Source organism: Myotis yumanensis, unplaced genomic scaffold (genome assembly GCF_028538775.1).
Source record: "Myotis yumanensis isolate MYYU_CA2020_CCGP unplaced genomic scaffold, mMyoYum1.0.hap1 SCAF_17, whole genome shotgun sequence".
Taxonomy (NCBI): domain Eukaryota; kingdom Metazoa; phylum Chordata; class Mammalia; order Chiroptera; family Vespertilionidae; genus Myotis; species Myotis yumanensis.
Genome location: NW_027223768.1, coordinates 16,626,901 through 16,652,995, shown reverse-complemented (window position 1 = coordinate 16,652,995; position 26,095 = coordinate 16,626,901). Strand labels below are relative to the sequence as shown.

Genomic DNA, 26,095 nt, shown 5'->3' with positions numbered 1-26,095 from the left:
GGGAACTGAGGCGTCCCAGGTTAGATTCCAGTCAAGAGCACATGCCTGGGTTGTAGGCTTGATCCCCAGTGGAAAGCATGCAGGAGGCAGTCAATCAATGATTCTCGTCATTGATGTTTCTCTCTCTCCCTCTCCCTTCCTCTCTGAAATCACTAAAAATATATTTTAAAAATTAATGTATAAAATGTAAATTTTTTAAATCATTGTCATTGTTTTTAACATGAAACAGTATGGCAGTGCCAGGTGGCATGCTCTTTAGCCAATACTCGTGGCTTTTTGGTCTTTGGGGTTTTAACATACCCGTTTCACTGGGTTCCAGTCAATTGATGATCCCAAGTTCCTTTGAGGGAAAGAATACATTTCTAATTTTTATAAGAGTTTTTTTTATTTGTTCAAAGAAAAACCCTTCACTTTCTTCCTAAAATGGCAAAACTTAGTAATAGGGCATATCTATTAAAATGCAGAAACCAAGCCAGATTTAGAGAACAGTTAAAATTAGTCTTTTTCTTAACATCCAAGTCAGGGGCCCTGCTTAATCTGAATGCCTGCATTTTTGTAATATAACAAGGCCGTGTAAATGGAAATATTGAAAACTGTAAACTCATCTATCCTATTCTACAAGGGAGATTGGATATCTGATAAAATAGATGTGGCAGTTGGACAGCGAATCCTGGGTTTTAGACATGCCTCCCTATCAGTCTGAACCTCTGGGCGCCAGAATTCCCCGACATTTAGAGGTAATGCAAAATGCATTAGGGCTTCAAGGCATTAGCTACACAGTTGCCAATCCCAGAGGGTCAGATGTAAATCTCCCCCTCCCCAAATCTGAACTGGTGTTAAAAGTGGAACTTGCTATTGAAGCTAATTAAAAATAATAGGAGTAAGACTAGCTTTCTCCCCCTTTTTACCATGTATCCGTACCATATTTTTGGACCGTTTTTTATTATAACTCTTACTTTTCAAGACTAACAAGAACCTCATGTTGAGTATTTTTAAACTGCTTCCAGCTTTTACAAATCAGTTTTTGTTGCAGTAAAAATGGTCCATTTTTCTTTTATAGGAATCCAATTTTCATAAACTGGAAAAAAATTACAGAGGCTGCTTAGGTTTCCTTGGGGCTTTGAACAATGTTCTTCAGAGGGAGGGCCTGGAGTTCTTTGTGGTTGCCACAGTGATGTCATTTACTGACCATCTCACTGGAGCCGGGGATAAACTAGATGTGTCGTTATCTGAGCCATCTGATTCTTACACTTTCATTTTCTGTGTCTGTTAGACAGCCCGTCTCTTTTTCCTTCTTTCTTAGAATATGTTGGCATGAACTTTCTGTGCATTATATGAATTATATATTACCAATATGCACCTTTTATTCTGTTCACTCAATTTATTTTTTTCAAACATTAACTCACAGTTGAAATGTTAGTTGTACTTCTAAAAATCATACTGAATATACCTAACAAATTACATACTTCCTTAATATATAAGAAATAATCTTTTATTCAAATTTTTAAATGTATATTTTTACCTAAAACAAGGACTCTACATGTAAAAACTAGACATTTCTTTAGTTATTAGGCCACCTTGATTTTACTCAGCTATTTACTCAGTTTTTTCACTTGAGAAAAGCACCTCAAATTTACATATTCCCTGTCTAAAGTGCATTGTGCAATGTTTACAGAACTACATATTATTTCTAGAACTCTTGGATTAGATTTTTCAAAGTAGTTACTCAAGGAAGAAATGAAATTATTGTCTGTTATAACTCTTAATTTGGCCAGTGCAAAACTTCTTTTATATTGAGAAGGAAGTAAATATGCCTATAAAACCCATTCTCCGAGAAGTCCTTTATCCATATTTAATTGATAACCCAAACTCTCCCATTTGTTCTGATAGCTGAAGTTTTAGTAACCATTATTACTGTGGCAGTAGTATAGACAGTATATGAAAGGATCCAAAAATAGTGACAAGAACCTTCAGGAAATACTTCCTTTGATAAACATTGAGACCAATTATTTTTGTTCAGCAGTATTGTAAGAACTAAATGTATTGGCAAATACTTATGAAATCTTTTAAAAATAAACATTAACTAAAACACTGCTTTATTTAATGTTATTAAATTTTTATCAAAAATGAACATAGCCTTTTTGTTATTTATTAATGTCTTCTATTTTTCTCAGTAGAGAACATGCTTCATGAAGTCTGTAAAAAAAAAACTCTTGACTTTAGTAATTTTTCCAGACACAGTGGTTACAAAATAAAGCACCCAATTTCCATTTTTGCCTAGCAATTGACAAGGATTTTTAATGCTAATACCCACGTATTGACTGGAGCAAAGAGGTATTCTGATCACCTCCTGTAAGAATTTAAATGGATGAAACCATTGTGGGATATATTTGGTAACAGAGAACAGGAGCCTTAAATTGTTCACTTCCTTTCAGTCTGTAACTTCATTTCTAACACTTTATCCTTATGAAGTAATCAAAGATAAATCCTGCATAAATGAATAAATGATTGTTTATGTCAAAGAAAATAGATCCACTGAGTGTAGTGAGGTACACTTGCCTAATTGTGGAATAAACATTATTTTCAGCACCTACTTTTATGCCACATGATATTGTCCACATATTAGATTATATTATATCAGTGTTCTGGTTTAAGTGAATATGAAAGTCAAAATAGGTAAAAATAGATACATTTAGTAATATATATTTACTTAACATAAAATTCTTAACTTTTTTAAGAGTTGACCACAGACATTTTATAGTTTGCTTCTTCCTTATTGAAAATTCTTTTTTTGATAAAAAACATTACTCACCTGTGATGTTTTGATAAAATTGAGTACATCATTGCCATATCTGTAATTTCAGTAGTGAAAGTCTACAGTATGTTTGGAACATGTAGTCATTCCATGTATTTTCATTTACATGTATGAAAACATTAGGACAACAGATTATTTGATTTAATCTTAATGTGTAAATATATTTTTATTTTAAGACAAAACTATTATCAATCAACATACAAAATTAAAAAACAAAAACTTACTGAATGCTTATGCAAGATACTTAGACATTTTATTTCCTCTTTGTTCATGATTTACATAGGTCTCTAATACTTGTTCTCAGCTGTACTTAGTTTGGGAGATTTGCAAGTGTTGCTTCTCTGTTTTAATGAAATTTTGTTAAACCATGATTAAAACACATAGAGTACAACCTCTTTATAGGAACAGTAGGATTAAGTAACAAGACAATATTCTGTTTACTTTTAAAAGTTGCTCTGTTTCAGAGTATATTATTTCATCTGAAAATATCCAAATCTCTGAAATTTTTGTTACAATTGTATTTGGTTATCCAAATAACATTGTTTTTAATGTAAGTAAAATATATATTTCAAATTCAGTAATAAGTGCTATACCTCGGTATAATCAATAGAAATAATTTTAAGTTCTTTCCACCTTCATCAGTATTAACCAATCAGAAATGAGTGGTAAAATTTCTTGAAATGAATAAAACCATTCATAAAAAATAATACTAAATGACAGGGAAAATTATATCTAAGGTAATGAAGTGGTCATTTTACTCAAACTTGGGGGATAGTGAAAACAGGAAAACAAGAATGGCAATAGACCTATAACACAGTTCTGATGAGAAAATCAAACCAATGCAAATAAATGATTTTCACACTATAAGACTCTTGTTCTAACATAATCCTTATATCAAATTGCATTTTTCTTTCTAAATACTCCTATAGCAATTCTGCCAGTTCCTTTTTTTATTATTTCAGAAGATGGTCTGTCTTAGGAGCTTTCTAAAAGTTTCAAAGAATAAAATGTTTAAGGCTTTTTTTGGTCTAAATCTAAGTATACAAAGACTAATACTAGTAACTTTCATTTAGCTAGCATTTATATCTCATTTGATCCTCAACAAGTGTGTGAGTTAGATAAGGCAAAGAATAATAGTATTGTCCCTGTTTTAACAAATGTAGAAATTAAGTCTAAGGGATTTTTAAGGGACAAGCCCCAAACCAGATAGCTAATAAATAGTGAAGCCTTTAAATTTGGCAAGAGCCAGCACTCTTAGTATTACACCATTACTGCCTCCAAATGGCAAGCCATTATCTTTATCTCACAGTGAACTGTGCTTAGAAACTTTCAAAGTAAATCTTATTACAATTCAGAGTAAGATATGTAGGTCTCATTGTACAACACAACATGTTTATCTATTTTGCTTTAATACATTTGACACGATTTACTGCAAATTGGTGCTTCAAATTATAAGAAAGTTGCTACAAAGTATTAATACCTTAATTAGTTCGCTACTATTAATTTGTCCTAAGTAGTTAAGTCATAAAGTCCTCTACAGATTAATACAGTTGTATAAACAAATTCGGATGAAATGAGTGGGATAATCTCAGTCTAGAAGGGTTAATGTCTCATGCAAATAGTTTATTTAGCTAATTAACTAATGTCAGTTTATATATATGATACTATTATTTTACACCTGTAAATGAATCCTTATATTAGTCTTATCTTATTTGTTTACTTTTTATTGTGACAACTTCTTTGTAGTCTTGAAATCGCAAGAAACGTTGGTTCTACTGTTAGAACACTAATGATTTGCATTTCCCAAGGAGAATTGAATTAGGTTTTATTAGCAAATTGGGCCTATAACTTTAAGGCCAAATTTTATTAGATTATCACACATCAGCATTAGCAAATTATAAACTTTACTGAAATATAGAAATAGAAGCCAAAAATCAAGGCTTAGAATTCTGGAAACTTCAGAAGATGTTTTATCCTAGAGAAATTACACTACTGACTTGGAAAAAATGTTTAAGTGATTTATTTTCCTTTGAAATTTAGAAGGAATAGAAGTTGGCAACAGAGCTGCCCTCATAAAGTTTGTGTTAATTTTCAATCTGGTGATCTGAGCAGAGTTTTTGGAGGCATGCATGTTGGCTGTATATAAAGTCCAAAGGTGCTCCCAAAGAAAACCAGATTTTAAATCGAATTTATTATCACTTTCTTAGGACTTCATTTAGGAGAAGAAATTCAGCATAACTTAGTCTATAAACAGAAAAGTAATCTGAATATGACTAAATCCTATAAAAATGTTAACACATTAATTATGGTGTAGCTTTGTACTAGAAGAAATGACATGGGAATTAATCCAGTCGTGACTGAGAAGTTAATTATATCACCACCATTAAGAGCAATTATCTAGTGTTAAAGTTCATACATTTTTATATGTATTAATTGCATTTTTGTTGGCTGTACAGATATATAAAAATTAGTTGTAAATTTAAATGGAAAGAAAATAGAAAGTCCTTCAGCAAAGATGACTGCTTTTATAACATATTTGACCTATGGAATGCTCTTATTTTCAAAAAAAATATGAGGTGGTTTTTTTTTAAGGGAATAGTATGCAAATTGCCATTATAAAGGCTTGCTTAATCACATGCTAATGATAAGATCCAAATTGTAAGCAATTTGATTGATAAGCACCACCACCCATCCAAGAAAATAAGAGAGGAAAAGAGAGCATGTCATCTTTTATTTCCTTTAAGTCTGGATTCAATGATACTGAGCTTACTCCTAAACTAGGGGATATTTTCTAATTTAAGGTTGATTTATTCTGGCCCGTCTGTGTTTTGATTGATTTAACAATGTGATTTAAGTATTTATGAACAATTTTAAAATTTTTATGTTAGAAATGTTAAACCAAATATTTTTTCTCAAATATTTTTTGAAAAAACAGATGAAACTTAGAGCCTAAAGGTTTTTAAATGTAATATTAATTAATTCCCATATTCTCCATAGTCCTTCCAGATGTGCCATTACCAAATAGCTCAGTTCTCACATATGAGCCATGTGGGTTCTGTAAACTGATTTGCACTTATTTTGAATAGGAATTATACAGATTATTGATGAATTATTAAAGTTAATGTATTGCCAAATAAATCTAAGAGCAAAATATTAAACTGTAGTAAATGAGAAAGGAATGTGCAAATGAAGACCTGCCTGCTTTAATAAGTTTAGCAGTTACCTTCTCAGTTTCAACCAAAAGAAAAAAGTTTCTTTTTTTTTTTTGTTTTGTTATTGTGTTAAAAAAAAAAAAGGGGGGGTGGTCTATAAAACTGCTTGCAGCAGTATCTAAGACAAAAACAAGGAAATATAATGTTCTAAACTCAGCCGGTCCAAACCACTTGAGCTGCTATGACAGCTCATAAAACAGAGTAGTTTTTAACTGGGCTCTGTTTTACATTGCCAAAGTGAATTTTCCTTGCAGGAAGTAGCCAGAGGGTTTATTTAGTTTCCAGTCCATGGCTTTGATCTTTCTGTACTGTCACATCTCGGGTTACATAGCTCTTTTTCACTGCAGTAAATCTGCAACAGTTAATGAGAATAAAATTTCCTCCTCCTTACTGATCACATGCTGTTAAATGCCAAACCACAGCCAACTGCATATTTGCAGAGTTTCAGCTACAATGTATGAAAATGGTGCAGTCGGTTTAATCTTGTCGTCTTTGTAATTCATTTTATTGGGCTTGCTTGCTTTTTAAGTGACCTACTTTATCAAGTAAGTGGTTAAAAGGCCCAACGTGGGAGGAAGATTTAGAATGTTAACAAACAGAGGAGAAAGGTGTGCATGTGTTGAGGAGGTGGACTGAGGGAGTCGTGCGCATGCAACGTGTGCTCGCATTAAGATTCAAAGTGGGTCTACGACAGTGCTTTTGAAAGACCAGGCCATTCGTTCTCTTCAAATAAAATTAACTAGTTTGTCAAGTCTTTGATTGTGTTGTATGTTCAGTTTCAACATAAATTTGCACTTAGTATTTATTTAATAAGTCAGAACATTATTTTTAACTTTTGATTAAAGAGTCCATATTATTTAATGGAATTTAAAGAATTTCAAAAAAACTTGATCTCTACATTATAAGAGCTATTCTTAAAGTAAAAATAGCATTGTTATAAGCAAGCACTGAAGCATCCTATCAAAAGGGGCTGTATACATATTGGAAATATTATAAATATTTGTAAAATAAATCGAAGGATTTTAAAGCAAACTATTTTATACACCATTAAACATATGTATCTTCATGCTGAATTACAATAAAATCTCATATTTTTATTTGCTTTTTTTTGCTACAATTAGACCTTATGATTGAGGAATTATTTGATTCAATTAATATATGTTGTTAAATTTATTTTTCACTTACACCTTTTTTCTTTTTTTATTGTCTTATTTTGTGGTTGGTAACTGGAACTTATCTCTGTCCAGAAATTCACTCTCAGAAGGCCATTTTAGATGATAGCCATTGATAAATATATTCTAGTAATATTATACACTTATATAGATCATAATAACATATAAATATGAAGTATTATAAAATAAAATATATAAAAGAAATAAATCAGTTCTAGTTTTTCACCATTGAAGTCACACATTATCTTATTGCCATCTGATTCCACAGAAGAAATCACTTATATTCTCATAAAAATCAAAATGTTGGGTATAAATTAATCCTCCTATATAATAAAAGGCTAATATGCAAATTGTCCCTGACCGGGAGTTCTACTGCTCGCTATGATGTGAGCTGACCACCAGGGGCTGGCGCGGAACAAAGGAAGGCCCTAGCTAGCATCCGGCAGCCAGGGAAGGAAGGCCCCGGCCAGCAGCCAGAAGGCCCTGATCGGCCCTGTTCACCGGCCAGGCCTAGGGACCCTACCCGTGCACAAATCTCGTGCACCAGGCCTCTAGTAGTATATAAAACCCATTTATTGATTTAAATAACTATCATAAAAACAACAACTAAAATTACATTGAAATTTAGGGTAATATTTCTAAATTTATCAAGATTTCCTGATAAAACAGAGGACTCACTTGGAGAAGTGCCTATTTTTAGTTACCCCAATGAGAAAAGAGTGACTTGAAAATTTTAAAAGACAGAGAGGTGCAGGAGTCTTTTCGGAATGTGTTAAATATAATGTAGAAATGTTGAACTTTAAAATAAGCCAGTCTATGTGTACTTAAACTGAAACATCATCGTTTCCATGTGGAGGAAAATGGTGGAGGCTAACACAGAATTTTAGACTCTGTATCTGGGGTAGGGTGGGGCACTGTTCTGTAGTTTGCTTCTTCATTTTTCTGTAACATTAAATCTGTCAGACCATTAGTCTATAATCCATCCAATGTTCTGGATTTGAAAGTCCACAAAAATTTCTGCACAGAATAAACATTAATTTTGTTAAGTTTTTATTATTCTTCAAAAAATAAGCAAAAATGCTCAAAAAAAGTTTGTTTCTGGAACATGAACTGTCCAGTCCAGTTTTAAATGAAATTACTGGAAAGAATTAGAAACAATTCAGGCTTCAATGTCATATAGATTTAATCTTTATCCTAATTCAGTTACATGAAATGTTCTCTAAAATAGTTTCACTTCCTCCTACAATCTGAGATCTGTTGATTAATAATAATGATGGCAATTATTGAAATACTAGAGGCCTGGTGCACAAAATTCATTCACAGGTAGGATCCCTAGGCCTGGCTGGCAATCAGGGCCGATCAGGGCCTTCCTTCCCCAGCTGCCAGCTGCCGGCTGGGGCCTTCATTCATTCCTCGCTGCCCCCTGGCTGTCAGTGCACGTCATAGGGAGCAATTGAACTCCTGGTCTCGCAGTCGAACTCCCGAGGGGACACTTTGCATATTAGCCATATATATGTATATATATATGCCTTGAGTGCCAGGCAGTATGCTCATTGCTATTTATTACATCCCTATCTAATACAATCTTCACAACAGCTCAGGCAAGGAGCCATTCATAGTAAGAAAACTGAAGCTTATCAAGTTAAGCAACTTGCCCACAGTTATCTTCCTGCTACCCAATGTCTACTTCTATTCCTACCCATCTTTCTCCCCCTGCTACACTGAAGAAAGTGGCCTTTTTGCGTAGTCCAGCCAGTCCGTTTTGCTCGAGCCCCATCCCTGTTGTTTCTCAAGGATTTCTTTGCTGTCATCTCTCTTCCCTTCCACTGGATCATTCTGTCATCTTATGAACGTTATCTGGAATCTCCAAAGTTAAACTCACATTGGCCCCACATCACATTCCAACTACTGCCCATTTTTCACTTCCCATCATACATGCTTCTCAGAAGACTCCTCTTCACTCTTCACTTTCCCGTCTTGTCAAGATTGCCAGTGGTCTTCACATCGCCACATCCAGTGGCCTTCCTTGTCCTTCATTCTCAGCAGTGTCTGGGTCCTGCTTTGTGAAACTCCCCTTTTGTATTATTTTCTGTATGAACAACTCAAGTATCTCAGCTCAGGTATCACTCCCTCCAGAGCCTTTTCCTGACAAAACTATCAAAGAAGCTCCTTCCCCTTCCTCTAATTTCTGTCTGTGTTAGCACCCCCGTCATTTATTTATCTAAATTCTTCCACAAGAGGTTAGTCTCCAGAAGACCAAGAACTTTGTCGTATTCAAAGTTGTGCCTACAGTGTCTGGCACAGTAGGTTCTCAATAGATGTTTGTTTAATAAATGAGTTATAAGGGTCACAGCCAGTGTTCAAACATTTATGTGTCTTCCTCTATTTCCTAGTCTGTATTTTATTTTCAATGTTAATTTTTTTTAACAGTGTCTTAAATTTATATATAATCTTTACTATTTCAGCATCCTTTCAAATGTACAATGTATAGTACATGGTGGAGCAAAAGTAGCTTTACAGTTGTTCATATAGAAAATAATATAATAATTGACAAACAATAATACAAGAATAAACAGTTTCATGTATTCACACTGTAAACCTACTTTTGCCCCATCCTGTATTTATTATAGACTCAAGATATATATATATACACACACACATGCACATATATAGTATTATATGCTTATATTACAACATTGTTGGTAGGAACCTATGCTATGTGGGAAATTTTTTAATAACCTATATAAGATCAAATGTCTTTTAAATTGCAGTATTTTATGTAGATGAAGATGCATGCCTTCATAGTTAAAATTGAGTTAAGAAATTCTTAGTACACATGTATTATGCTATAACATATCTCATTGAAGCACTTCTCATATATATATGTATACACACATATACACACACAAACACACATGAGAAGTACTTACCTTACCGAATATCAGCATTCTTTATCATTAAAAAATATTTATTATTGGGAAAAGAAACTTTTAATGTCCCAGTATTAACCAGTTTTACATTTTTCATTATCAAATAGCCTATGTTCTGTAGAAATAAATTATATGCTATACTTAAAATGAATAAAGAGTTTCCTTAACCGTATTTTTTTCCTATTACTGGGTCTTAACTAATGACCTGTTAGTAACTAGTAAATCAGAAGGATAGCATATGTGCTGTTGGAGATTGTCATTTCCAAAAGATATTTTAACTGCTAAAGTTTCTGTGATGACAAATTAAATTAACTTTATAGAATATAAAATAAAGATGTAATCAAGGTAAGGATGTGCGTTTAATGTTTTCTTTTAACACTTAATGTTTTCTTTATGTAGTAACCTTTCTAACTGACAAGGACTTGGATGGGCCCCAGGGATACAGAAACAATTCTTTTTCCCTTAAGAAACTTATAGTTCAGGATTAAAATGTAATTATTTGAGATGACTTAAAGCATAATTATTATTCCTTATTTCAACTTTCTCTTTTTGAAAATATTTAAGATTCATAGTATTATTTGGCTTAGAAAAGGAATTAAGGAATCAATACTAAGTACTTTGTCAGCTTTGGGACATCAGTGGTCTTGTAACTGGACAACCAAGGGGTCCGGGCTGCCTGTCACTACTTCAGCCAGTTAAGCAGAGACAGAGTTGACTCGTTTATCCCAATGATGCCGGCAGTGTGGGAGAGCAGCAGGTCATCCACAGAAATCTGCTCCGCACCCTACATAAGCCAGCTGCTTTTGTTGGGTAGAAGGGACAAAGATTACATGGGCAAGTAGGAATTACAGGTATGGGAAAGTGGGCATGGTTTAATCATTACAGATTACAAGTCATGAGGACTCAGGGGAGTCACAGAGAGCGGGCGCCTTCAGGCACCCGGGGACCAGATTACAAGTAATAGGGGGTTTTAAAGATCAGGTGCCTCAGGACTAGGTGCCAGGCGGTTGTAAACCTGTCCATAATGATAGGCAGTTCTCAGAAGAAGGATGGACTGCATTCCAATGTTAGCTCTCAAGTCCTAGGGCGTTTATCTCCCAGCAAGGTTAGAATGTGCTTTCTGTAATCAGAACAGAACCATCATGGTTAGCAGAGCATGATTAATATTTCTTATAATTGCAGCTGCTCCCAAATATTTTATTTCTGCCCTTAACAGTCTTCTACATGTTCCTGCCTACTTTTGTGTTATTCCAACACCTTGATTAAATGTGCGTGCATGCATATGAGTATTACAATGAAATAAACATCTTAAACAGTTCTGAATTGTCCTTAATCTTAAGAGGACACAAAATCAATCATCTTTGAAAAAGAATGCCATGCTATGTTAAATGATAAACACTGGGGTTTTGTTTTTTTTGTTTTTTTTCATTTTATGCCTATCAGTGCAATTTTTTAATTTTTTTTTTTTTATTTCAGAGAGCAAGGGAGAGGGAGAGAGAGATCGAAACATCAATGATGAGAATCATTGATCGGCTGCCTCCTGCATGCCCCCTACTGGGGATCAAGCCCGCAACCCAGTCATGTGCCCTTCAGTCAAACCTGGGACCCTTCAGTCCACGGGTTGACACTCTATCCACTGAGCCAAACCAGCTAGGGCACAGTGCAATTTTTGACAAAGAATCACATTATCATTGAAATACAGTTCCTGAATTACATAGGTTGTTTAATAAAATACTGCATTGTGATGGTAAATCACTAGAATTTTTATACAACAGTAAATTCTTCATTATAACAGTAAGCTCTTTGGAGGGATGAGTCCAGAAGGCAACTCATTGTGGCTTTGTACTAGAGATAATGCTTCTTTAAAAACACATCTATGTCCTTCAAAACATAATTTAAATAACCGTGAGATTTGAGGAAAGCTGTTATATCAGTGAGTTTATTGCAAATGTTGATTTTGTTGGTGCTTCCCATCTCAAAAACAAAGATATATTGAATAGAAACTTTCCATTTTATAAAGGAAGGGAGGAAGGGAGGGAGGCAGGGAATAGCTAGTGATGAATCCTCAAAACATTTAATAGAGTTTTAGATTACAAAGATTTGTTCAAATGGATCTGGTTTTCTCATTTTAAACACAATAAACCTCCATTGATGATTATTTGAAAATGGAGACGATGTCTGGAGTTAAGGGGATTAATTATGGACTATAGTTTTGTAGATTTTACCTGTAGGAATTTTAGGACAATATACAGTCTTTCAGTAGTAGCCCAAGTCACTTGGTAATCTCTTAACTACTTAGTGCTTTCATCAATTAAACAGAACTCAGAGCTATTTCAGAGAGACAAGTGTGGCTCTATAATAGAATCTAATTTCAAATGCTATTTGTTTTTATATTCTAGAAGAATATTAGTAATTTTCTAAACTTTATACTTACGTTATTAAAGTGAATTATTGGCCATTATAAATTCTATGTATGTTTATGCCAGTTTTTATGTAAAAGCTACATATTTCTATGGCCTCATTTTAGACTAGTGAGGTACAATGGCACAATCAACAAATGCTTTTTATGCCCTTGATTAAGTTAAAGATTAAAGTCTTTTTAATAGATTTATAAACAAGAGCATAATTAATGACTTCTTGAATATCTTCTCTTTTGTGGACATAAGTCAGCATCCTATCTCATGTAATGTAACATACACACACATAACACATATTTTTTAAGCCTATTTTTTTTGTTTATCTTTACCTAAAGTTGATACATCCCACTTTTTCAGATATTCTTTCCTTTTCAGGTTTTTCCAGCCAAAATGAACGCACCTTCATATTGGCCGGTCAGAAATTAAAAGGCAAAAGCAATCTTAAAAATGAATCCAAATTGGTGTGGACAGTATCGAGTGACTAATTTAGAGCCCCTCAAATGAGAAAGGAGAGGTGGAGGCTTCTCGGAGCATAGTTAGGCAAATAAATTTTTAAATTGCAACTGTAACTTAAAATTACATCTTTTCAAATTGATACAAGAAACCCATAAAGCTGTGTTTACATGGGTATTAAAACTTCATGCTGAGATAGCTTTGAGGTGGTAAATGAACAGGAATTCTTAAAAGTCTCTAAAACATTTTTTAAAGGTTTTTGGGTCTTAAGGACTTTATAAATATTGAATTATTATAATTAACTTATTCTCTGTGTACACAAAGAGGAAAAAGAAACTATTACAACTTATTACTGTTGCAACTTGCCTATTTCTCTCAAAGTCTGGGGGAGGGACGTATTGTTTGCCATCAGCAAGTGGGTACCATAGTCATTTAAAATAAATCAGTTTGTAATCTTTCCTCGTTCTGCATGCTTGAAATAACTAGTATAGATATACAGTTGACCCTTGAACAATGCAGGGGTTAGGGGCACCAATCTCCAAGGCAGTCAAAAATCTGCATATAACTACAGTCAGCCCTGCACATACGCAGGTTCCCACCGGGAATTTATCCTTGAACAACACAGTTCCAACGTGCTGGTCCATTGAAAAACACGTGTGACCAATCCGCGCAGTTCAGACCCGTGTCGTTCAAGGGTCAAGGCACCTGTGTGTGTTTGAAATTCCACCTAAAACCCTGTTCTGCCCTTAATCTCAAGAATGTACGCTGCATTCCCATCTCCAAGGAGAGTTCTCCTCACCCTTGCCCAGCTTTGCTTGTAAGTCCCAGTTTGTTGGGTTGTCACAACCCCAAAACAATGAACATCCCAAAATGAAAACACCCCTCTTGAAGTACTTCTGTGCCCTTTTCAAAGAGAAGCCAACACTATAGCAGTCAACCTGGGAACAGGAGTGTGTGCAAGGTGAGAAGTGATGATTTCTGTCAAATAACCAAAAATCTTGCCCTTGATCAGCTACTTTCAAAGTAAAATCACTGAATATAAAAGATGAGAAAGCATGTAAAGAGTATTTTTCATTGCTAAAGGTGTTGTACCATTTGCATTAGTCATAACACAGAATCCCACTTATACAAGCCATCCACTCTCCCTATGGTAAAAGGAAGGTATGATTGGCTGTGGCATTATTTTGGTGCAACAACAATTAGTCGCCTGTGCATAGGCATAACTCTCTATGAATTATGTAAGAGCCCCGGGGGCCAAACAAAAAGCATGCATGAGAAGTGTGCCAGGTATGATAAGGATCTTTTCACTCTCTAGATTATATGGCAGGAGCCAGGACTTCCTAGGTATTTTTAGGGAAGGTTCTATTATTTTCATATGTCAGAACAGTAACAACACCAACTGTATAAGAGTCACCATCCTGTTCTTGTAAGAGACTTGGAAATATAATCTCAAGGCAGACATGTTAAAAGGGATAGCCATTATTCTTATTTTACAAAAATAATCATGACAAAGAAAGTTACGATAGAGACTGAAAGAAGTTATCAATAGAGACAGAAATCTTACTCAGATATTGTTTCTGAAGTCATTGCACCCAACTGACTTTTAAAAATTCAGGAGTTAAGTTCATATTTAAATTAATGTTGTTGAATTTAATAAACATTTGCCTCAGATAGATGTAAGTAGAAAATGAATTCATCTTGGGATGGTTTGTTTGTTCGTTTGTTTGTTTGTTTTTACAGATCCCTAACATAGCATATTCTCAAGGACCAAGAGAACTTGTAAAATTTAAGAGTGGAGGTTTACTTTAGTACCTATTCTTCCAGTGCCACATGCAGTGTTGGTTCACTGCACAGTATACTGAGGCGAACCTTTAGAGCTCGGCGTGTCAGCATTTTGAAAAACCCTAACTTAACTCTGGTGCCGTGTCACATATAGAAATTTTTTGATATTTGCAACCATAGTAAAACAAAGACTTATATTTTTGATATTTATTTTATATATTTAAATGCCATTTAACCAAGAAAAATCAACCAAACAAATGAGTTCGCATGTCACCTCTGACACGCGTGTCATAGGTTCGCCATCACTGCTCTAGAGGGCACCATGTAGCTATGAAATATTTATCTGGCGGTGCTGACTACTGAAATTGCTGAGTTAGTGACTGAAAGCATTTGCATCACACTGTCCAATACAGAGGTTTAAAATGTTATCATAACCCAAGAAAATGCTTTTTTGTTGTACTAGTATATTTGATAGCATAAACTTACTGAGAATCAAAATTTCAAACTTTCATGCTTTGCTGTTTTAAATCATACACTTTCAGTTTGTTTAAATACTATTTCTATTATCCATTCTTGTACCCGCAATTTTGGAAATATGTTACTTAGTTTGATTTAGCTACAAACAAGTCTTAACTTTTCAACCACCATTTTGTTTTTATCAGCCAAAGGTAATTTGTAGATTATTTAATCTAAATATTGGGACAAGTAAATGAATAAGTAGACATGACATAAATTGGAAACTTTACATTAAGCTTCTTATATTTGATAAGACTTTTGAGTTTTTTTACAACAAACATTTATCCCCCTCTTATGTAAGATGATAAAAGAAAGTGAAAAGTTTTAAAACTATATCGAAATATTCCTAAACTATGTTCTTTATTTAAGCACTTTGGAGACAAGGTTTTAACAGAAGCTTAACCATAATTTTCCATTTATGAGAAACTGGTATGTCACTAGGGGTAGTGTGCACGTTAGGTAGCCATATTACCTCATTGACTATGTCCATATGTCAGGTTGCTGTGTTTTATGAAGAAAGATACAGTCCATTTTGTTACAGTACTCATGACAATTTTAGATTCTCTTCCATCTCTTGAACTTGTTCATTTTGATAGTGCATTATCGCTTTAAGATTCTGGTTGCTGCTTAAATTACAGTAACTGGAGGTCATTATTCATATTTTAACTGGACTCAAAAGTTTTTAGTACCAGCATTAACTTTTGAATTATGCTCAAGGTCTCAGACTTTACAGCATGTTTAGTTTCTTTTCATTTCTTATTCGTATTTTTCAGTACCTAATAGTCTCCGGCTCCCACCTCCAACAAGAACTCTCCTTTCTGTTCAACATCAGAAACATTTTCCTCTTTGGCATGTGCTTTCTAGTTCCCCAAGCAGTAGAAGCAAATTGGAAAGTGCAGCTGTCATTCTCGGAAGGTCATAGATCACACTGGCAGCCTGAGTAATCCAAGAGGTTTTAAGTATCATAGCACTGAGTTTAAAGTGAAATTCGCTCTGACAGGGCTGGCAGGCCAATAGGAAAAAGAAATATTTGTGCTTGGAGAAGTGCATATGTAGAGACCAAGGGTATAACTGATGGCTGGAAGTGATTTCAGTCTAAAAAAACAAATCATTAAGAGAGTGCATAGGGGTAAAATACACAGTTCATATTTTAAAGAGTCTCAAAATGAACCAGCAACTAAGGTTAGCATTACAGAGTAATTAGCTGCGGTGTTCGGGCTTTAACTCACTCAGTACCAGACAGGACAGTTAAACCATCACTGTGAAAACATTGCTACTTACATTATAGTCTCTATGTTAAGCCTACAGCAGTCATTTTTGTACCTTAAAAAACCAAGGTATTATGACAGATTATATAAATGTTGAAGCAGTAACAGACAAACAGTTATTCAAAGGAGGTGCTAATGACTCAGTTTATTGACCTAGGGGTTGCTTAAGCAGCACAGTGCGCTCCCCGCACGTTTGGCGGTGTGAAATGAGGCATTGCTCGATATTACATAACTGCCAGCGTCAGCAGCCTTGTGCTTCATTGAAAAAGTGGAAGTTAAAGATACCTTCATTAAAAGATTGCTGTAAAAAGTTGGAGACCATTATAAATTGGAGTAAATATTCACATCAGCTTGATAACCACATCTGACAGCTTCCACCAGGCATCTATTAGGGTATTTTTTCTGTTAATTGCTGCAAATAAGGAAAAAGAAAACATCTTCTAATGGCTCAGTTGTTTCTTCTAAATCCTTGTTCTCTTCAAGAAAGCCAATTTTGAGTTCAGAAATATAAAGCTTATAAATTCTTTCCTTGAATATGCAGAGCAGATAAAAAGTGTAAAATGGAAGGGGACTTCCAGCAAGATGGTAGACTGAGCTGTCTTGGAAGGGCATCCTCCCATATAAATGCATAGAAAAGGTGGGCGAAATAGAACAACAATTTATAATTCATGGCCAAGTTCACAAAAATTCACAAAGATAGGAAACACCCCCAGTGACACACATGCACACAAGAAAGAATCACCCACAAGAATACTGAATTGGATATAGGTTTTGTGGTATATAGGAGGGTGGCACTGAATTCCCTATATAAAGTTGGGAACTTCGGTTGAAAAGAGATCTCCTGGTTTTAATTCACCAGCTTGTTCCATATACATGAGTGGGTTCAGAATTTAGACTGTATAGTATAACTGAGGGAACCCCAAATCCAGAAATCATTAAAATTGCTTCAAGACAGTGAAATCAGCAGGGCCTTGAAATTATGAGCAAATACAGAACCTCTCTGTAGAAATATTTCCAAGCTCAAGGGCCAACAGATAGGCAAAAAATAAATAAATACACCTGAACTTGAACATAAAAAATTACAGTGCTCATAAGGCAACGACCGTCATGAAGAATTGTCAGATGCAACAGTAAGAGTCAGGATGCCCAAGAATAGCATTAATAGTGAGGCTATAAAATGTAGGAAAAGTAAAAGGATAGAAAACTTAATGCAGTATTTGTATAATATGAAAAGATAACAAATGTAACATCTCCACATTAAAGTAGACCCTGGAGATGGTTAAACAACAAATTAAGATGTATAATGAAAGAAGTGTAAATTGAATGATATTACAGGAGCATCAATAAAATAGATTTTCTTTCATTTGGAATAAGTTCATGACTATTTTACACATGCTTCCCTCATTAGTACAGATTAGTTTTTCTCAGAAGCAGCTCAGTATAGTAACTAAATTAAAAGGATCTGTCAATGGTACTTTTCCCATCAGAACTGACATATGTCTTTTTTTTTTTTTAAGTAAATTTCACATGAGTACTTTAAACACAACTTCCCACTACTCATATCATTTGTCCCTGATTTTGGGGGGAAATATTACTTAGATTTCACTAAAAATATGATTCTTTAGTATTCTTAGGCATTTAGTTTTAAAATAAAAGGAAAATTGATAATCACACATATAAAAAATTAAAAGAAAACTAAATGGAAAATTACAGCTAAACTTGATATATATTAGTGAAGCTCATTAAAAGACTGCTTACCTGCTCATTTTCTCAATAATACAAAGACTCAAGTCCAAAGCAATAAGTAACACCTTCGAGCAACCCAAAATATATATTTATTACATATAAATTTGTAGGAATGAGACTCTGTCGACAGTTCAATGAACATAACAGAAGCCATTCTACAACAGTAGTGCCTTAGCATTCATGTACATTTTTCAGTGTCCAAGACAGCGTCTTCCTAGCCTTTTCATAGGCCCTAGTTACAGCACTTTGCATATGCCTGATATTCCTATTTAGCTCTAGGTAAATTATTTCACACTTACAAAATGAAGACATCAATTATATCAGAGAGCAATGTAAGCCACATTTTGTCGAAGGTAAATAGCTGAAAATTTTAAATTTTATAAAGCTTGCTTTCTAACTTTGCAAAAGGGCAATACTCAGTGATAAGACAAGCCCTCCATCTAGTGGTTGGTCTGAAAATTACGAACGTTTAGATCTTGATTTAGTAATACTATATCACTATACAAACATTAGGTAAAATTTTATAGGCATTGTCTCATTTGATCAACACTTCTCTTGTGACTATAATAATAAAAGGATAATATGCTAATTAGACCAGACAGCCGAACGACCTTCCGGACGAAGCTGCGGTGGGGGCCGAGGCAGAGGCGGTTAGGAGCATCAGGCAGGCAGGAGAGCAGTTAGGGGCGATCAGGCAGACAGGCAAGTGGTTAGGGGCGATCAGGCAGGCAGGCAAGCGGTTAGGGATGATCAGGCAGGCAGGCAGAGTGGTTGGGGTGATCAGGCAGGCAGAGGCGGTTAAGGGCGATCAGGCAGACAGGCCGAGTGGTTAGGGGGCAGCAGTTCTAGATTGCGAGAAGGATGTCTGACGGCCAGTTTAAGCCCGATCCCGAAGGAAGTAGGCCTAAACCAGCAGTCGGACATCCCTCGAGGGGTCCCAGATTGTGAGAGGGTGGAGGCCGGGCTGAGGGACACCCCCCCCCCTTCTCTGTGCACGAATTTGTGCAGCGGGCCTCTAGTATATAAGAATGTCAAAAAAAAATGTTCGCTTCTGTCAGGACAATTCAGCCCTTTCTATTGAATTCAGAGGCAAACTACTGATTTCATCTACGTGGCATGCCACAGCCTCTAGTTATTGCATGAAGCATATTCCCATATTAAAGGGGCAAAATTTGTTTTGTTCCCAATTAACTATAACTTCTAAAATTTTCAGCCAATTTTTATATTCTTTCCCTTGATTCTCAGTTCCCAAATAGTAATAGTAAACCATACACATTTTAAAAGAAAAAAATACTATTTTTTTGGTTTGAAATATAGCATATTTTATCATTGTTTTTCTGCCAATGTCTCTCCCGGCTCTCATTAATGACTTCACGTGTGGACAGCCATAATATGCTCTTAAATGTTCCCCATGCTCTGGCCTCTCAACGCCTTTTGTTACCACAATTATCCCTCTAAAGAACAGAAGTAAATTGTTCCCCTTCTTAAAAACCATGACTACTCTCACATTTTAGAGAGCAAATGTAATGGTAAAGATTTTAGAGACCATATCAGGAGGAAAGATTAATCAGGAGTTGTAAAATAGATATTAAAGAAGAATAAGACTTCTCATGTGGCTCCAGAGGGTAAATCTAGGACTGATAGAAGCAGATCTCAGAGCGGTGTAACAAGGAACTTTCTACCCGTCTGACGTGGCATGAACTGCCTCCACAGTGGAGTGAGACCTGCATTTCAGAGGTGTTCCCACAAGAATGGGATAGACCCTGTTAAGGATGCTGTTGTGGATGAAAGTGTAGACTATAGCTGATTTCTGGAAATGTGTCCAACAAAGATTCTGTGAAAGAGAACATGGCTGGAAATTTTCTTTTGTAGCATCCACTAATACATTCACTATTTACTCTGCATTCATTTTGCTTACTTGGGAATTTCAAAGAAGAAAAAAAAGTCTTGTATTGCTTTTATCTAATTTTAATAAAATAACGATAATACTTTTCACTTATGCAGCACTTTTCATCCAAGGATTTCAAAGTGCTTTACAAACATGCACTAATTAAACCTCCCAAACAGCCAGAGGTAGGTGGCTTTCCTCCCTTTCTTTGGGAATGTCAACTCTGGCCCAAAGTTCAGTGAGAGCGTCCGAGGGCCTGGGGCTGCTCCCCGGCTGCTGTCCCCGTGTACAGTGCTGCATGTGATGCGTCACCTGTCATGTCTGGGTCCCCCTCCCCCCATCATCTCGAGTTTAGAATTCTAATGAATGCTGTTAAAAATTTATTTGAAGCCTTGCTAATATTACAGGAAATTGAGTCTCCTGCTTGCTGAATGCTAATAAGAGCTCTAAGTGTTTTTATAAAGTAAAACCTAGGTGTAGTTTTTATATTTGTTTTTGGATTTTAAATATAAATGTTTTGTTTATGAAGAATTTGTCATTTTCCTGTCTGGATGCCCCAAAATCTTGGTTCTTGAATCATAAAACTTAATAGCAGGTGGGGTTGGAGCCTTCACCTTTCCTAGTTGTCTTTTCACAACAAATAGTAACCATTTTCATTGAACCAAAATTATATATTTTCAAGAAGAGATCTTGCATTTTGGTATTTTTCTAATTTAAAGTTCCAGAGTATGATATCTAGACCTGAGGATGCAGGTCAAATGACACTATATTACTAGTCCTGGAAAGGAAGAGTGGTCTAGTTGTACTTATTATGATCTAAAGGGACACACCACTTCTGTGTGTAGGTCAGCAGTACCAGGACGAGGACATGCACATGCACACACACACATGCAGTGCGGGATTAAGGTACCGTATAAACAGCCAACTGCACACACTTACCTGAAGCAGAACAGTCACACCGGCAAGGGCAGCTGCACATCTCACAGCTTCGTCTTCCTTGGTTCTCAGGGTCCCTTGTGAGAGCGTGCAAGTGCCTTTCATACTGTTGACTCCCATGGGAGAAAGAGTAAATAAATGTCCACATGTCCCAAAAGAATAGAAGTGGCTTCAAATTTTCCTCCTCCTATGGAAAATCAAGACATTTTGTCCTTGACATTGTACTACACAGAGATGTCTCCGTGTAAACAGGAAACCTGCAGGCTCAGAAACAAACTCATCAGTTCTAGGTTACGTCTTACTTTCACTGACTGGGTACAAATTCTTACCAGCAATGTGACTGACATTTCAAAAAAACATAATACCCACCTGTCTCCTTACTATGGAAAGAAAAAACATCAGGCAAATCAGGTGTCTGTTTATTCTTTACCCGTTAGCAAGCCCCATGAGGAAACAGTGATCAGAAGTTTGCCTGTTGGTCATAGAAAGAAAAAAATGGAAGGTTTTGCAGTTTGAATGTATAATGACCTCAGCTTCTCAGAGCCTTTATTGAGGCTCCTTCCTCACTGAGGACAAGCCTGTCAGAGCAGTCAGGTGTTGTTAGAGGTCCCCCCAAGAAATTGCTTGGGTTGGTTCTACCAGCATTGCCTCAGGAGCTTGTGGGCAAACTGCCTTCTGAAGCTCCTCCCCCTCTTTTAGATAGAATCAGTCATATTGTCACGGTTCTGTGAGAGGTTCAGTGTTCAAGGTGCTTTTGTACAATTCTTCACTGATCTGCTGTGTGCTTCTCATTTCCAAGTTCTTGAAAGAGATCTCACAACAGCCCCTAGATTGAGAAACAAAGACAACATTAAGTTGAGTTTAACCTAAGTCTGCTGCTGCTTGGCCTCAGAAGAGATGCTAAAATATGTAGGAAGTGGCATAAGTACAAAGATGAAACAGGAAGGAGTTGAAAGCCACAGCTATCCCATCACTCTTTATATGGTGGAGAGTTGTTCAGATACATATTTGTTAGCCTTAGTGCTTCAGGGGAAAAATTTCTACAGCAATTTTCCTCTGATTCCAAAATGATAACAGATACAGCTGAGCTCATGGACTCCACTAGTTTCTGAGACATCTTTAAAAGCTGCCTTTAGGCTAGTATTTATCTTCATCATAAAATTTAACCTTCCCATAGGACCAAGGTAGAGGGGGCGTGCTAATATTTTGCCATTGTAAGATAAAATTCAAACTTAAAAATTTCAATCAACTTTCAGAAATTATAGATGGAGCCCAAAAGTTTGACTTATCCAGCATCACTCATTATAAATGCTAACCTAGACTTAGGTTTCAGAAATCCCATTCCCTTGGGAGGTAGATGCACATGACTAATATGCCCTATATGTATTATGACTCTACATTTAGCTCTAAGTCCTATCCCAGTACACACACACACACACACACACACTATTTAAAAACCTTGATATTTTAAATTATAAAGTGTTTTCATCTCATTTTGAGCTGTGAGAGTAAGTTAGTGGCTATTTGGATATATTGTTTAATCATATTGAGATTTAGCTTATAAGAGAAAAGTATTTTCCATCTAATAACATGATCTTAAATCATTCCAATATATTTATTTTTTCAGAGCTTACATTTCTGCATTATAAACCCTTTCCTTTTACTGGAAACGAGCTCACTGGCATTCACTGCATGAGCTGTGCATGAGCATGTTGCAGCTGCCATATCTGCCTGGCAAAGCTCGTGATTTTGCTAAGTGTTGGGTAATTCTCTGAACCTTAAAAGGTGCTCTGGAGAACAGATTCGCTTCTAAATAGTTTACTAATGGATGAATAATTTGTTTAAGGTAGTATTCAAAGTCATCCGTTATCAAGTTATTTTTATAACTGAAGGTTATCTTTGGACTTCTATTTCCATGGAATAAATTGAATCAAAATGTATAATTAACTTTCTGTTACTCAAACATGCACTACTAAGTAAATGTTTGCACTGAGGAGTCCGAAGAAGGATTGCAGATCAAATCTGGCTCACTTTGAAATTCTACAAAATGCCCTGTCTTCTTCCTTTACTCACATGCTTAGTGTGCAATTTGGCCCTAAGTGAAAAGCAAACTGCTGTCCTTATAACAGTGGATCAGTCCTACATCTTCATATGAAGGAGATCTCAATAGAAACAGCAAAACTCATTTTTCTACAGTTTTAGCATTCCCTCGCATTGTATTTCTGATCATTGCTAGCATGTAAAATCTTTTCATATTCTGGCATAAAAGCCATATATGCATGTAATTTATTGACACTTTTCTGATCTGTCCTCCTCTTTATCTTTAATGGTTTTACCCTGATAACAGTGGTTCCCAACATTTTTAACGCACATCATTAGAAGTGAATATTTATCATATACATTTTATGGCTATATTGGTTTTTTTAAAGGATTGGTAATATCCACATCAATCACTTCCACTACTAGGAAGAGAATCTTGAAGGTGTAAAGTTCCAGGCCTCTTACTTGACCTGCATTGTGGGTGTGTGATGAAAAATATAACATATTTCTTTTTCTCTTTCTAGCCTTGGAATGGATGGCTTTGGCCAGCCCATTGGCATTCTTGGACGCCCAGCCACAGCGTATGGATTCCGCCCTGATGAACCTTACTACTATGGCTATGGATCTCGATAAAGTTGTCCCTTTCCATATGTGCTCTTAGCTTAGAAGAAACCTGTGTGGGTTGGGTTGACTTGGAATATTGAGCTAATAATGCATGTTGATGCTATTGCAGGTCTGTGCTTGTTTTTTATTGTTTCATGTTGTTAGCTGCAGGTTAACTGCAACCCTATGTCCCCTGTTAAGTGAGTGAATGCCTGACACTGTTCATCATCGAGCCATATTTTGATGCTGGATAACATTTCCCTTGAGACTCAGAAGTAGATGCTGAAAAGCAACTAGACTGGAAAACAAACACTACATTATGTACATTAAGTGACTAATTTAATTTCTATTAAAAAGAAACATAAAGTACAAATGAATTAGAGAAAGTCATGTGTTTCTATTTAATGTGTTTCATTAGGAGTTACATGCTTATATAGGGTGCATATGAATTTTATTTTTCCCTGCCTCTTTTTCCCCCTTGTAAACTCTTGAGTATTTCATGTGGCATATGCTTCCCTGAAAATTTATAAAAAGACGTCACCTTTTTATTCCATGCCATGTGCCTGAAAGGTTGCTTCCCAGAGTTATTAACTATGAGTTTTCAATTAACAATGGAACATATGCCGTATGTTGTTGTATATGAGTATAGTCTCTTCAACCATTTGCATTCATGTCTTTCTGATTTTAATATAGAAAGTCTGGGACATCTATTAGTATGCATGAAACTAGATTAGTATTGGGCTTTTAAATTTTATGATTTGTGAAATTTAAAGTATGGAAAAGCTAATTTTCCTCTCTTGAGGAAAATTAAGAACAATATTTTGCTCACTAAGATACTTGTTTCCCTTTTGTTCACTTATTGTTATAAGATAGATTTAGGTAGTAAGAAATGGAAAGACTTTATAATTAATCATGAGTTTTGAAAATAGCTCAATGTTATAATGCTTAAAATTTACTTAAGCAAGTAAAATAGCAATAATCTGTAGCTATTTCCTTGAGCACTTGCTGTGGAAGGAATTATGTAAGGCTTTGAAGGGAATGCATAGATCAAAGACAACTTCTGTCCTTGAGTTTTAGATCTCATTGATCTACTGCACTATTTATTGGCTTGATTTATATTTAAGGAACAGTAGAGCTGGAAAGAGCCTTTGAAATAACTCAGTCTATCTACCTATTTGAGAAACCAATCACATAAAAATGTTCAATATAATCAACAGATTTTTAAACTACTGCTTATGTCTAAGAATATGATACTTCTGAGGGAATATGTAACTCTGAAATATGATTTGTGTCTTTGAACTTACAACCTAATTGATCTTTCTGAAAACATACATTTGTCTTAGTTTCTATTTCAATCATAGAATATTAAAACTGGAAAAGGCCCTAAAAGCAACCCTGTCAGATTCTTTCAGTTGAAAAAACTGTGGCCAGGAGAGATGAAATGATTTGCCCAAGCTTATCTATTTGGTCAGTGACATAATCTATCTCCCTGCTTCCAACCCAGTAATCTCAACATTAAGCATTTTGCCTTGTTATTTGTCATATGTACAAAGATTAAATACACATAATAAGTGACATTAATGGAAAGACAAAGCAAACATGCTAAAGCTTAACTTCCCACATATAATTTCAAAGTGATTTAGGAAGAACATCATATGAAGTATCTAACACAGTAAGTACTAAACACGTGTTAGTTAGTCTTATTACATTAACTTGTTTTATTTTTTTCATAGAATTTACATTGGCTGAACTTATCTTTGTTCATTTGTATGCTTATTTGTCTCTCTGTCCCCCTAACCCCCAAGATGTGAGGTCTGTTGAGAGCAGGGAAGTTTTTTGTGCTGGTGTCTCCCTTGTCTGTAGAGAGGAAGCTGGCGCACAGTGAGTCCTTCACAATGAACAAGGAGCGAATGTCAGGGAAAATGTAGACTCATTTAGCTCAGGTCCAGATCCACAGACAGTAGCAGTAGTTAAACATTAGTGTGGGGCAGGCATTTTGAAAAACTAAAATAACATTCCTAGGACTACGGTACTAGCCCATCTTCAACCCCTTAAACAAAAAAGGGAAAAAGCTTTATTTGGGCCCCTCAAACAACCCACTTTTCTGTAACGATTGTTCCTTCTTTTCTTAGTGGTCAGCACAATGCATGGCACAGAAAGGGTGTGTGTTAAATACCTGTGGAATAAATATAGTCTGTAACATGAGGTTACAAGTTCTAGAACATTTATAGTGTCTAAAACACAGGGCAGTTTTTCTTATAGCAACATGGGTGTCACGATGTCTGTGGTTGACTTTAAATTTTCTCAGCATAGGCAG

At 35.4% G+C, this 26,095-nt stretch overlaps 1 protein-coding gene across 2 annotated transcripts in view; it reads left to right on the top strand.

Moving 5' to 3' along the window:
• KIFAP3 (kinesin associated protein 3) overlaps positions 1-24,155 on the top strand; it is a 115,077-nt gene extending 90,922 nt beyond the window's left edge. The window contains exons 19-20 of one of the 2 annotated variants that reach the window (XM_070395723.1): positions 20,316-20,384; positions 23,700-23,787. In XM_070395723.1, coding sequence (XP_070251824.1) covers positions 20,316-20,361 — 46 coding nt within the window. In that variant the 3' untranslated portion in view covers positions 20,362-20,384; positions 23,700-23,787. Of the gene's footprint in view, positions 1-20,315; positions 20,385-23,699 lie in introns of both variants that reach the window. The other variant, XM_070395722.1, reaches the window with a different exon arrangement.
• Positions 24,156-26,095: the final 1,940 nt, after the last annotated feature.